This window comes from Vulpes lagopus, chromosome 11, assembly GCF_018345385.1.
Source record: "Vulpes lagopus strain Blue_001 chromosome 11, ASM1834538v1, whole genome shotgun sequence".
In the NCBI taxonomy this organism is placed as follows: Eukaryota; Metazoa; Chordata; class Mammalia; order Carnivora; family Canidae; genus Vulpes; species Vulpes lagopus.
This window is the reverse complement of record NC_054834.1, coordinates 35,855,126-35,869,582: the sequence shown is the minus strand read 5'-3', so window position 1 is coordinate 35,869,582 and position 14,457 is coordinate 35,855,126. Positions and strand designations below refer to the sequence as shown.

Sequence of the window (14,457 nt, the reverse complement as noted above, 5' to 3'; positions counted from 1 at the left end):
TCTTTTCTCAGTCTCTTTTATAAGAACACTAATCTCATTCGTGCGGGCTCCACCCTGGTGACCTAATTTACCTTCGAAAGGGCTCTGCTTCCAAATACCATTACATTGCGGATTAGGGCTTTAATAAATGAATTTGGGAAGATACATATTCAATCTATAGCAGTGTGTAAAATAGCAAATCGTACGTTTCTAACTTTGTGGAATAACTTTACCATTGTTTCTTGGCTTTAATAAAATTAGAAAGTTAAGTGAAGGAAGAGGAATTCATTCTGTTCCTTCCATAAATTCATCTCTTAGGATTAATGTACCATTTGTTTCTGTTCAGTATGTTGGTGATAGGTAGGAACTGTTAAGCCCTGCAGATATGAATATGGAGACTATTTGGGGTGAGCAAATTTCGGAAACAATAGAGAGAACTATTTCATGCCTACAAGGACGTCTCTTATTCTCTTCTCAAGGGAACAGGAGTCTGAATTTTGGCCAGCTGGATAGATGAATCTTAGTGACTGCAGCAAAGGTAGGCCTGGTGAACTTTTTCACTGGGTGAACTTTTCTGAAATTGATTAAATGAATTAATTTAGAGGACCTATGAACAGATTTGGAAGTAGGATGGTCTTTGAAGTTCATGGTAAGACATTTAGAACCATGATTGATGTTTAACAAAATACTAAGTTGTAATGAATCTAATCAGAATTTTATAAAATAGATTTCTTCTAATGCTTCTTAAATAATTTTAGATTTTCTAAAGAGTGCTTTCTAGCTTAGAGAATCACATTAACATTTTTCATCCAGCCTACTAAGCATAATTTCAGGGAGTTACAATTTAGGTCTTTTTATCCAGATATGTGATGAACCTTCTGTGCTCAGAAGAGAGATCCTCAAAGACAGTTACAGAATGTGTTTTATTTTGTCTAGAATAACTAGTCCAGCACTGCTCACCTCTTCCCTCTTTTAGTGCCCTCCCTCCAGTTGCAGGGGTACATAATGAGCTTTCTGTTAAGTGCTCTTTGTAGTGATACAAAGGAATAGAGTTCTAAATTTTACTTACTTTAAATTTTAAAAGCTATGTGTGGGTAGTGGTGGTTTCTCTAACTATAAAGAGAATGCAGTTAGCATATATTTAGTCTGATAATATATCAGTAAAATTTGAAATCCTGTCTATGAGTTCTTCTGATAAACTTTTATGGATACAGTTTAAGTGTACGAATATTGGTGTAATTTTATTGATTAAATTGTTATTTTTTTCACTATTTGTATTTTGAATAAGATATATTAAGTTGCTTTATAATTACATTATTTCCTCAGGTAACTATTCCTTAAATGTGAGGCCACTGTTAATAACAAACAACATTTCATTTTTTTAGTGCAGTCATCTGCAGCTTTTAGAATAAATACACTTTGAATCTTACTGATTTTCTACAAGAAAATCAAATCTTACTGACTTAGAAGTCTTACTGACTTATAATAGGTGAAAAAGGACATCTGGAGAACTGCCAGGTTCACAGATTTATCAGATACCATGTAAGGTTGGAGGTTCCCTGAAGAAGCACCTTTAGTTGCAGGGCTCTAGAGTTGTCCAGCAGTTCCAGGCTGTTCTAACACACACTTGACATCCTGCCAGAGCAAATGTAGATTGCAGATTTGGGAAAAAAACAGAAAACAAAGAGCATAATGAGCATTATTAGCAGCAGCCAGTTTAAAATGATGAGGTGTTAACCACATTTGTATAAATAACAGTTTCTCTAACCCCTGAATCATTATCCTGCATTTTAAATGCAATCGTTTCATAAACATCAAAGCAAGAACACCAAATTTGTATGGGTCAGGACCAACTGGGGCTCCGAATGGAGAGACAGCTGAGAGCTGTGTCCTTAACGCGTGGGTGGCCTTGCAGCTGTCGATTCACCCTCAGGCTACTAGACAGTTGCCTTCTTGCGCTTGCAGAACCAGACTTCCATTTGAAGTAAAAATGTATCTCCTCCCATGGAATGGACATAAACAATAGATTGACATCAGCTCTCAAAACATCAGCAAGGCAGCCAGACACAGCAGTCATCCTGAAATACTGCAATATTACCAAGCATAACATCAGGGGTGTTTCTACATAATATTTGTCTTTGTACAATAACACTGGGCTCTCTTAAATGTATTATAAATATAAAAGCTCATAGTTGAAAAGATTCAAGGTGATATCCTTCTCTACAAACACTAGGAACAAGATTGCGTGACACACAACTGCCATATCTTGGTTTTTCCATGGACTCCCCAATGTACTTGATGTGATGATGGGTTATATATCACTAGCATATAAATAAATCAGGCATAGGCATACATTTGTTCATATAATAAGAATTTGAATAATGTATCCACAATATCTCCCTAGCACAGTACCTCCTATCTAGGGAGGGTCTCAACAAATGTTCTCTATTATGCATTTAGAGGATCAGATTCTGTACATGTAGATTTGTCATTCATTTCTGGTCTGTGTAACTGTAAATGTTTCTCCCCACAAAAGGTTACAGTCTGCAGATAGTAGATACATATTGAGACCCAGTAACCCTACTTTTAGAAACCCTCCTCGGGGAAAAGATCCTGATTACAAAAATGCTGTATGAACAGTATTCTATTATAGCATTGCTTTTAATGGCAAGAAATTTTGGACAACCTACAGCTTCAGTGATAAGAGATCATTTACATAAACTTTGGTACTTCTACTTTTCTGCTACCATTTAGAATGATGGCTGTGAAGACCAGTGAAAACACGTCTCAATAATGTTACCTGAAAAGGTAAGATTAAAAAGTGGATAGGATAAGCTTTTTAAATGTCAAAAATTCATTAGATGAATATAAGAATACCTTCTTTTTTAAAGAAGATAATTTTGACAGTTTGCAAAACAAGTCTCGCACAAAAGATCCTGATATTTAGTGAGATATTAAGTTTTTTGCCTACTTAGACTGTTCCAGAACTCAAACTCTAAATACCACTTTACACAGGACACTCTAGAGATTGATAAGAAGTGCAGAGGTAAAATGAGAATCTCCATTTCCTTGATTTATTTTTAAAATGTTTCCTTTTCATGCTCAACCATCTTATTTTGATAGTCCCATCCGTCATTCCAGTTTAGGTGAAACAAAACAAGTAATAATAACAGCAAATATTTACACAGTAATTGTATGCCAGATACTACTTACGTGTTTTGTAATGTCCTTAGCTCACACAGTCTTCCTATGACCCCATGAACTAGGTTCTGTTACTGTCCCCAATAAACAGGTGAGGGAACAAGCAGTAGATTCAATGACTTGCCAAGGTCACACAGCTAATACATTGAATCAACAGAACTGCTATACACAACAGTAATTCCCCACATTTTAGACGATATTAATGTCTTAAAGAAAATGAGATTCTAGAAATTGAACTTTGCTCTGGAAAAATAAATGGACATGTTTTATTTTTCAATCTAATTTACTTAGGGCAAAACCTAGGGCCTGGGGAAGGGGACAGCATTTATGAAAAGGTGAAAAAGTCTTCCTGGCAGTGGCAAGTCAGAGTTTCAAATAGCATGTCTTCTCAGGCTGCATTTTGGTTGTTGCTGTCCATTTATTATACAATGCAGCATTGGAGAATTTACTTTAGGTCTTGAGTATGTCTGTTAATTCGAATGTTTTTATTATCCAGATTCTGCAGAAACAACTGCATTACTACTGGAGTGGGGTCCAATAGCTTTTGTCTCTTAGAACATGACTATGTTGCTCCCTTCATTACCAAGATACAATGTATTGCCCGTATACTTCTGTTTATTACTTAATGACATTTTGATGATTAATAAAAATTTAAGTGCTGACTTTTTTGCTATTAAGAATCTGGATATTTAAATCATGCTTTATACACAAGACTAGACTTTAACTTAGAATGTTATTGGCTAAGAGATAACTAGAATTATGGAAGTTCCACTGTTACTGACCTAGGATATTTTCTGAAAATGTATATTTTCAAGATGTCAAATTGTAGCTTTCATTTTCTTGTGCAGTAGATTTTGTTATATAGTGTTTTCCCTCAGGAAATGAAACAACAGATCAATGGGAAATATTCTTGAGGTGACGCTGTTGATTAGTTTCTTAACAGATTTTAAGCAAAATGGTAATTGTATGATTCGTAAATAAGCTGTGATGAATATACTCAGAAAATTGAGTGTGTTGGTTTTCTCCAGAGGAAGTTGTGAGAAGTACCACTGCTCTCCTCTAGGTGGCATGATTTAGGCTATCATTGAATTAACTGATAGGATCTTTTTTTTTTTTTTTTCCCCCTTCAACCAGTGAGTGTCTAGTCTCTGGACAATCTGTACAATGGTGGCATTGATTAGATTTAATTTTTACAACTGTTCAAATAACTAGGTTTACCTTGTCATTGTATGTTCATAACCTTAATTAATGTTAAAAGACAAAGGTCTCTGAAAGAAGCAAAACTGAAAATCTTATCTGTACTGACCAGGCAACCAAAATCCTGTTTGTGTATTGCTCAAGTCTTTCTTGGACCATAGCACACACACCCATTGTTTGACTTATTTCTTTGGTTTATAGTAAATAGCCTGTCACTGATAGAAACTGTAAAGATATTGTACTAAAGGGAGTACATAGGTATGACTGGAATAATCTAAGCAGAAAGTAGAAACTGTTGGAATTTTGATCACTGCAATTTTCAAGTTAACAGTAAACAACCCTATCAATGGAGTGAAGTTCCGGTTTTGTGAGGCCATTACTGTTTATTAAACAGGGAAGATCAACATGTAGAAAAGTCAGTATTAGGTGACCCATAAGCACCAGGTGACAAACATACCTTTTTCTATACACAAAAATGAGGACAGAATTCATTTTTATTTTTCAAATTCTTCTATCAATTGTTCATTTTCCAAAATTGAAAAGCAAACTTGTGCACAGGATACTTGAAATGCTTGTTAGTCTCCATTATTATTATCTTTTATCTTTTTCCTTTCCATGTGAAAGGCTGGCTTTCATGGAGCTCAGAGGAAGCTTGACCAAGTACTTGTTAAGGGCTTCAGTTTTGGGGGGATGCATGCTTAGATCAATACTAAAGCTGTACAAGGAAGCATTTTCAAATTTTAGCTCTGATAGTGATTATTAGAATCTGAAACACAAAGGAAACAAAAAGGCTTGGAAATATGCAAAATATATCACTATGGTAATGAAGAACAGGTGAATGTCTAACTGATGTTACTGTTACTGATTCAAATTTTGAAGTGGCATCGTTTCAAAATAGTGACAATCTGGGACAGTCCCGGTTTACCCCTTTTGTCTTAAAATGTACTTATGAATAGCATCCTCTTCACACTTGAAAGTGCATGATAAGTTATATGGTTGCCCTAGTTGTAAGTTTATTTTTCTAAGACTTAAACGTCAGGAAAAGTTTGTAGCCTTGAGTCTCCAGTTTTACAGATTATAAACTACTCATATAACTTTGCTTTTTATAATATTAAGTATACTTGTACTTCACTGTTTAAAATACTTATTTACTGTTTTCTCCTTCTAACATAAAGAGTTGCATCCAGGTTTTCTTTTTATGTGCTATTACTATCCTCTGTTGGTTTTTGTTCTCATTTTTTTAATTGCAGGATAATTGAGGCAATAAAAAGGCAAGGCTGTCTGAAATATAGGTGGGTAACTTTGCTAATGAAAATGTACACATTCAGAATTTCACACAATGATACCCACCAACATGACAAATTCGTTAAAAAATGAAAATTTCACTTTACATTCTGATAGTCATTTTTTTAAAAATTATGAGCACATAATCATGTCTTTACCGTTTGCCTTCTCTTTTTCCCTACTCATCTTTTATATATTTTTACTTTGTTGTAATACTTCTCTCTCTGCCTTTCTCTCCAGCAACCTCATTCTGGCTTCTTGTTTTGTGTAGTGTGTCTGGATTCCTGGGGTGCTGGGGTAAGGGAAGTAGTAGAGACTCTGTAAGGGCCAGGAGCAAACACTGCCCTGAGTAAGGAAAATCCTGCTGCTGGCTTCTCTTTATCAACATTAGCATTTTATTAAGCATGTATCCATTTTATACTCTATGACAACTGCCCCCTTATGTTCATTTATTTATTTATATCAGTCACTAAATACTATTTTAGTGGATGAATTTCACCGGAGGCAAGAAACATTTCAGTAGACTGAGGGGCTGACAAAGCCCAAGCCACAGAGAGACTGCCTCCCAAGGAAAGACTTCCTCCCGTTGGAACTCTCAGAGCAGAAAAGTAGTTCTATGTAGAGATGTAAGTGCCCAAAGGCCACAAGCAGTAATCCATCAGCTAATCATAATTCCAAAGGGTAAGACAAATGTTCCCACAGAGTATCATTAAAGTGTGAGTTTAATCTCTGCTCTGCTGTTTTTCTCTCCTCCTTATCTCTTGAGTTGATCCCTTTATCTCTTACCACCTCTATTCTCTTTAAAAGCTTTCTCCTCCCTGTCCTTTGTTCCATACTTATCACTTCTGTCTTAGATTAACCTATAGATACAAAATGGAGAAAATAATTGGATTCTTTTTCATGGGGAGATCACTAACCTTTCCATTTCATCATTCTGAGAGCAGAAATTTGTTTAACTACAGAAATGCATTACAGAACATGAGACAAAAATTTTTTATAGACCAGTGTTTTTGAATTGTATCAAATAGAAAATTAAGAAAAACCTAAAAGGCTTTGATGTATTTTCACATTAAAGGGTTATTCTGCAGGTATTGAGTGTCACTGGTTCTAAATATTTCTTTTCCCTACCTCCTGGTTATCCATGCTTGATACCAAGCTTATGGGAAGCTTTCAAAGTTGTTGCAGATGAAGTTATTCTTTCTTTAGAGTCAGGAAGGACCGCTTATATCATGAACTCTTGCCTCGGATCCACATAGTAAAACTCTGGACATGGATGAGTAGTTTTGATATCATACATTTGTTTAGCATCTTGTAGGAATTCCACATAACTTAAGTGAATAGATCCATTAATGAGCAGAGAAGGGCTAGTGGCTGAAACAGCTGCATCCTCTCTCTGCCTTTCTGATCTGCACAACAAGGACGTCCATTTTAGGGTGTTAAATAATGAGAGCTTAATCTTGAATTTCTACTTAACTGGGCTCCAGTCATTTAGAGTTCTGTTCACCAGAAGTATATGTTCCTGTCCTTTCTTCGTATAATCCATGGGAGCCAAATACCAGACTGTTCAAAGTAATTGAATGGGAATGTACTTACCAAAACTGCTAGCAGGCATAACCATGAAGCAAAGTCTTACTAGGATCTTCCCTGACTTTTTCTTTCTAGTTATATCTGAGAAAGAGTAGAGGCCACATGTGTTTTATTACACAGTCCCTGACACAAATGGAGACACAAATGGAGTGAGAGGATATTAAAAATGGTGGGTAAGGGAACCTGGGTGGCGCAGCGGTTTGGCGCCTGCCTTTGGCCCAGGGCGCGTTCCTGGAGACCCGGGATCGAATCCCACATCGGGCTCCCGGTGCATGGAGCCTGCTTCTCCCTCTGCCTGTGTCTCTGCCTCTCTCTCTCTGTGTGTGACTATCATAAATAAATAAAAGTTTAAAAAAAAATGGTGGGTAACATTTAATGAGCATATACTAAGTGCCATGTTTGCTGGGAGTGTTTTGGGTAACTTGTGTAATTCAATCCTCAATAATCTTGTTTGTATTATATTTTATACCCTTTTCACAGACGAAGAAACTAACACAGCATCTGAGTAACTTGGCCAGAATCACAAAACCAGAAAGTGACAGAAATTTGAACCCAAGAGAACTTGACTCTGAAGCCTCTCCTTTAACCACTATGCTCTCCTGCCTCCTTGAGGTAATCAAGATGGTTAATACCGGTTAAATACCTTTCTGAAAAAATCAAGACGATCTATAGGAGTTCAACAGCCTTTTACCATGAAGACTGAAGTCCCTACCACTAATAAGATCTCAATAAATTCAGTGAATACTTCTTGAATATAGAAATGAAAAGGCTCCAAGAGTTATTTAATAGAAGAAAGGATCCGTTTGTGGTTCCCAAGGAGGCATGTCTTACCGTCTTAATCTGTTTACATCTTCAAAGGGTTTCTCCCTGAGAGGTAGAGAGGGACTCTGTTCCTGCTAGTCTCGAGTTCCTATGCTTGCCTATACATTTCACCACCCCCTCCCCTGTCCTACCTTCCTGGAAATTAGAAGTCGTCTCTTATGAATAGGCCAGGGGTTTTAAGGGGTTGTTAAGTTAGGAATAAGTGCTCAACCAACTGATATTAGGGACATAAGTGTGCATGTTTATGTTGGGTAGGGTTGTCAGAAGAATTTAGTGCTTACATTGTTTTCCTAGAAGTGATATAGATGGACTTTGGCTAATCTCTCCATATTCTAATCTGAATCCACTTAACTTCAGGTGAGTGTGTGTCTATACCAGGGAGGCTGGACCTATGTCCTCAGTGGAGTATAGTGGCAGAGGTGACCAGCCATACTCCCAGGCAACATCTTCAGTCACTAGCTCTAGTTTGCACGTCCTGCTCTACATTCTAGAATTGCCTCAGATGTACAAATATTACTTTTGTGTAGAACTGATTATTGCAGTTCTTAAACAATGCAAAGGGATGGCAACTGGATGAGTTTCAACTGTTGAGTCTGGAGGAAAACTAGCCCCACAGTAGCTTTTCTTGATTATATTTTGCTTTGGCTAATAGAACGGCAGCTGGTTGTCCATCTCTTTTCAAGCCACTTCAATTTGAAACCGGCCTCAAGGAGAGGAAACTGCTAATGCTGATTTATACATAACTCTCAGAAGTATTTGGAAGTGTGTTGGAACAATCTCTTTATTTCAGAGTTTTCCCATGTGTCCTAATAGGTAAAGAATTCCATGTTCAAGGGAGTTTAGAATATGCTAGGTTAAAAGAGCTGAACAAGTTGCTTTTTTTTTTTTTTTTTTTTTTCTGCAAGATTTTCAGAGCCTTTAACATGATAATGGGAATTGTGAATCTGCAAGAAGCAGCAGGGACCCATTATCTCCCAAACTTACTTCTCTGTGGGGTCTGTGTTTGTCAGACATGTTCTGGTACCAGTTTACATAGGGCACCTTAGAAGTCTGTGGTGGGTAAGGACATAGACAATGCATCCTGACTGTAAAATCCATACCTACTTTCTAGGGTTGTTGTAAACAGTGTGTGTGTGTGTGTGTGTGTGTGTGTGTGTGTGTGTGTGTGTGTGTGTGTGTGTGTGTGTGTATCTTACATAGTGTAATATGTGTTAGCCACTATTAGGACTATTTATTCAACTCTTTACTAATGATATAGGCCTCATCCACATGTCAATTTCCAAATTTAAAGTTTCTTCCTATAATAAAAGACACATCTAAACTAGGGAATAATATAGAGGCTTTGAGTTTGGGGGAAAACTCAACAGAGTTTCCACTTTAAATCATCTGTCTAGTCAGTATGGCCACAGTCATGACGAAACGAAAATGTTGACTTTGAGTAACTAAAGGTAAAAGACAAAGGGAAAAGTGAACAGTGGCAAGAATCACTCTTGGACTCCTCTAATGGAGACGAGATTGAAATAGAAAATGTCAAATACTGTGCGGTGTACAACAGTAGACACCAAACACTTTAAAATTCCAGCTTCCTGGATGTATGCTATGGAAAGAATGAAGTTGGTTGCTAATGTCTAGCTGAGGAAGAAGGCGAAGAAGAGAAAGCCATATGAAGAAGGGGCCCCGGGCAGCAAGTTAAGGTATTCACTCTTTCGCTGAAACGGTGAAACTGGTAAATGTACTTCATTCTCTAGATAGATTAAAGACGGAGGTCTGTTTTCATGTTTGCAGCAGTTCACAGTCAAACGGAGGACTCGACTGTAAACAACAAACCATAATAAGTAAGCTTCAGGATGGAGGTACTGGCACAGTGTTACGGGATCTCAGAAAATGATTCCACTAACAAGGTAGGAGGTGAATCTTAGATTGGAAGCAGGTCTCAGGGTTGGGGGGTTTCCTAGTAAACTGTTCGATGCTCATTCACGTAAGTGTGTATGTGTGTGTACAGTTGAGGAGGGAGGACGATCTAGAGCAAGTGATTCCGTTTGGGAGGCTGTGAGTGAGCCACACTAAAAACGGGAGGCTTGATAGCTTGTCCTTCACCAGACGGGTCCAAGATGACTATATAAAGTAAATACCATAAATCACTGTTGTCAGGGCGCACACTCCACCTCCTCCCTCCCTTCCCCACAGCCGTCCTCATTTCCACACCCCCTCAACGGTTCAGGGAGAGCTCGTGGTCTAAGTAAACGAGAGGACTTCTGACTGTAATCCTAGCACGTCACTTTGTTGAAGGCAAACACGTGGTTCAGAGAGAACTTATAAATCTCTCCTCCCAGGCAAGATCGTGATGTTATCTGCTGGCAGCAGAAGGTTCGCTCCGAGGGGAGCTCCAGGAGCTCCCGACGAGAGAGGGGGAGAGAGAGAGAGAGAGGGAGGGAGAGAGAGGGAGAGAAGGGAGAGAGGCAGAGAGGAGCGCGGGCGCAGCCCGGCAGAGAAGGGCAAACGGAAGAGCGGAGCAGGAGCGCAAGTGACGGCGGCCCGGGGCAGGGATGGAGACCTAGTATAACGGTCTAGGCGGCCAAGGAGGGGGCGCCCGGCTGCACGAGGGACGAGAGGGGCTGCGTCGGGGCGCCAAGCGCCCACCTACCCGCAGCGAGAAAGTCCGAGCGGGAGAGAAACCAGGAGCGGGTGGGAGCGCAGGGGCCCCCGCGCAGCCCCTCAGGAGTAACAGCCTCCCCAGGCGGCGCGTCCCCGGGCCGGAGGCGGCGGCGGCGGCCGCTGGTCCGCGGCGGGGTCGGCGTCTGGAGCGAGCGCAGGAGGAGGAGCGGGAGCGGGAGCGGGAGCGGGCGGGAGGGAGGTGGAGGCTGCACGCGGCCGCGAGCGCCCGCCGGGGTGTCGGCCCCGCGCAGCCCGGGAGCAGGACCGCCGCCGCCGCCGCCGCCGCCGCCCGCGCAGGACCCGCCGCGTCCCGGGCTCGCCCCCAGCGCGCGCACACGCGGCGCGCACACCCGCTCGCACCCTCGCGCACTCACACACTCGCACACGTGTGCGCCCTCCGCTCCGGGGCCGCGGCTGCCCGGCTCCCAGCGCCGCAGTGGAAGGCAGGGCCGAGCCGCTCCTTCCTTAAGTACCTGCGCTGCGCCCGGCCGGCTCGGCGGCCCCCCGCGCCGCGCTCCCGGCGCCCCTCCCGCCCGCTCGCCAGCTGCCAGCTGCCAGCCCCGGGACCTTTTCATCTCTTCCCTTTTGGCCGGAGGAGCCGAGTTCAGATCCGCCACTCCGCACCCGAAACTGACACACTGAACTCCGTTTCCTCCTCTTAAAATTTATTCCTGCCTAATAGCCACTCGTCTCTTTTTTCGCCCCCCTCCCCATCTCGTCGCTCCAAGAAAACTTTTTCTTGCTCCCCGAAGTTAGGGTTCTCTCTCCCCATCGCGTGTTAATATTTCCACTTTCGGAACGACCTGCATTTTCTTTTTAAAGGAATTCCAGCAAGATACCTTTTTCTCTCGGACGTTGACTCTCGACTGTTTGCAAAAGTCTCGCATTAAAAAAACAACAACAACAAAACAACAACAAAAAACAAAAAAACAAAAATTTACCTGATCTCTACTTGAGACTTGTTGGTTTCTTTTTTTTTTTTTTACTAGTTTTTTTTTTTTTTTTTTACTTTTTTTTTTTTTTTTTTTTGGAAACTTTTTCCACCTTTAAAAAGAAAAAAAAAAAAGATGCACTACTGTGTGCTGAGCGCTTTTCTGATCCTGCATCTGGTCACGGCCGCGCTCAGCCTGTCTACCTGCAGCACGCTCGATATGGACCAGTTCATGCGCAAGAGGATCGAGGCGATCCGCGGGCAGATCCTGAGCAAGCTGAAGCTCACCAGCCCCCCGGAAGACTACCCCGAACCCGAGGAGGTCCCCCCGGAGGTGATCTCCATCTACAACAGCACCAGGGACTTGCTGCAGGAGAAGGCGAGCCGGAGGGCGGCCGCCTGCGAGCGCGAGAGGAGCGACGAGGAGTACTACGCCAAGGAGGTCTACAAGATAGACATGCCGCCCTTCTTCCCCTCGGAAAGTAAGTACCGCTTCTCGCTTCCACCCCCGCGGCCGAGCGCGGCCCGAGGCTCCCGGGGCCGCCCTCCCGCTCCGGGACCGGTCCGCGCTCCCCACCCCCGGACCTCCATGCCCCCTCCCGGACCCCCATCCCACCCACCCCTCCATCTCCATCCCACCTCCCATCTCCATCCCACCCCCCATCTCCATCCCACCCCCCCTACCTCCATCGCAACCCCCTCGACCTCTATCCCCCCACCCCCATCTCCATCCCACCCCCCCTCGACCTCCATCCCACCCCGACCTCCATCCCACCCACCCCCCCACCTCCATCCCACCCACCCCCCCATCTCCATCCCACCCACCCCCACCTCCATCCCGCCAGCCGGGGTCCTGAGGACGTTAGGCTTGCAGTCTGCGACTCGCGCCTGGACTTTTCTCCTCGCGCCCGGGTCCCGGGGAGCGTGAGGCTCTGTCCCTCTCCTGCTGGCCCCCGAGGCCCTCTCCGGGACTCCGCACCCCGCGCCCCGCCCGCCGGGAGGCGCTCCCCGGGGCCGCGCGCAGTCGGGGCGGCCCGGCGGGGCTTTTGCTCCCCTTGCTGCAGGCGGCGCACTGGCGCGCGAAGGGTTAAAGCAAAAAGTGGCTCGGAGCTAGCCTCTCCGGAAGGCGCCCCTTTCCGGGCCGACCTATCAGCGGGTTCCCCCAGCCTTCCCTATTGTCTCTAACGCCCCTAAGCCGTGTCAGCACCGCCCAGACCCAGGCGGACCGGGAGACCCCTCCGGACACCCCTCGGAGCCCCGAGCCTGCACCCCCCGAAGGCGCGGCTCGTCACCACGTCCCCTCCGGAGTTCACCTGGCGCGCTAGGAGGGGGGACAGCCTGGTTTCTGACGGTGTCCCCCAGGGCTTTCCTTCGCGTTATTTTTTCAGGGTTGGCTCAGACCTGTCTTCTTAAGCTCCTGGTGGAGCGGATCCTTCTCCTTAAGGGGGTTCCCGTCTATCTTTCTCACCCTCGAGCCCTGGGCTCCCCGCACTTTCTTAGGCTTCCTTGCAGTTATTTCGGTGCATTCCTAAATCTCACAGAAGACAGCCGATTTTTTTTTTTTTTTTCCTAAACTGGCTTCTCTAAGGGCAGTGTCCTCAAACCCAGCTGGCATACAGTAGCAGCCGGAGTGATTTATCGTGCATTTGGGGGGGGGGGGGGGGGGGGGGGCGGTAGGGGAGTGGGGAGGGAAGAGGACAGTTAGCTGGGAATGGTTTCCAAGTTCTTAAGTAAAAAAAAAAAAAAAAAAAGAAAGAAAAGCAAAGCAGAAGAAGCATCCAGTGATACCTGAGAGGGTTAAATACCAGGAAGAGAAGAGAGAGAGAGAGAAAAAAAAAAAGCTTCAACATTTGCGTATTCCAAATCCCAAGTCATAAACTTTTCATTGGTTGCCCATTTCTCCCCCACCCCCCCTCCCTTTCCATGCCCTATATACTTGCTGGCTGCCTTCACAAAGTCTCTGTGTCTTGCCTAAATAGATAATATGGCCATCCTAGTCGTTTTATCCTAGAGGTTCTAATTGCAGGATGCCCCCCTTTTCTTTCTTTCTTTCTTTCTTTCTTTCTTTCTTTCTTTCTTTCTTTCTTTCTTTCTTTCTTTCTTTCTTTCTTTTTCTTCTTCTTCTTCTTCTTCTTCTTCTTCTTCTTCTTCTTCTCTTCTTTCTTCTTTCTTCTTCTTTCTTCTTTTTTTTAATATTTATTCTTAGTTTGACAAGCCCTGGTTCTGTGACTTGCCATGTCTTGTACTTGACAGTCTCCGAATGTCAGCCCCTGGATCTAGCGCCAGTCAGTCTCCCTGGCCACCTTTCTTTTTTCCTGCACCTTCTCTTCTGGTTCTAGAGCAGAGCAGATGCGGAAGGTCCTGGCAAGCAGGATGGTTTTATTATTGTAATTAAGCACAGTCCACAACGGGGGTGACACACAGGGCCCCGGTTATTCCCCTCGGGAAGTAAAGCTTTCTACCTGGGGTGGAGCCAAGGAGATATTAGGAAGGCAAGTTCACTGTAATTGGTCCAGAACAATTGAGACCAAACTGAGAGTTGAGTCACTTTGCTTTCTCAAGCACGTGTATCCGTTCCACTGCTATTTGGGCAGGCGGGCAAGTTAGGTTATATAGAATCTGAACTGTGTTTACCTGCGGAAGTTGAAGTGAGTTGCCAGCACTTTTACAACACTCCGGAAGTCTGATCTCTTCCTCATCAGTACACAGGTGTGGAGAGAGCCAGTTACCCAAGGGGGTGTTGTTGCTTCCTTGATTCTTTGTTCTTTCGGGCACACCTCAGTCCAAAGAGGCGAGGTGAT

The 14,457-nt window shown here is 43.3% G+C and overlaps 2 protein-coding genes across 7 annotated transcripts in view; both read left to right on the top strand.

Moving 5' to 3' along the window:
- The window catches only part of RRP15 (ribosomal RNA processing 15 homolog), a 50,075-nt gene extending 41,808 nt beyond the window's left edge, over nt 1-8,267 (top strand). The window contains exons 6-9 of one of the 4 annotated variants that reach the window (XR_005982671.1): nt 459-517; nt 2,734-2,787; nt 5,628-5,669; nt 7,729-8,267. The gene's annotated coding sequence lies outside the window, so the exon portion shown is untranslated. Of the gene's footprint in view, nt 1-458; nt 3,844-5,627; nt 5,670-7,728 lie in introns of those variants that run through there. The other 3 variants (XR_005982672.1, XM_041722097.1, XM_041722096.1) reach the window with 3 other exon arrangements.
- Nucleotides 8,268-11,007: 2,740 nt separating this feature from the next.
- TGFB2 (transforming growth factor beta 2) overlaps nt 11,008-14,457 on the top strand; it is an 82,736-nt gene continuing 79,286 nt past the window's right edge. For all 3 annotated transcript variants that reach the window (XM_041722093.1, XM_041722092.1, XM_041722094.1), the window contains exon 1: nt 11,008-12,138. In XM_041722093.1, coding sequence (XP_041578027.1) covers nt 11,793-12,138 — 346 coding nt within the window. In that variant the 5' untranslated portion in view covers nt 11,008-11,792. The remainder of the gene's footprint in view (nt 12,139-14,457) is intronic.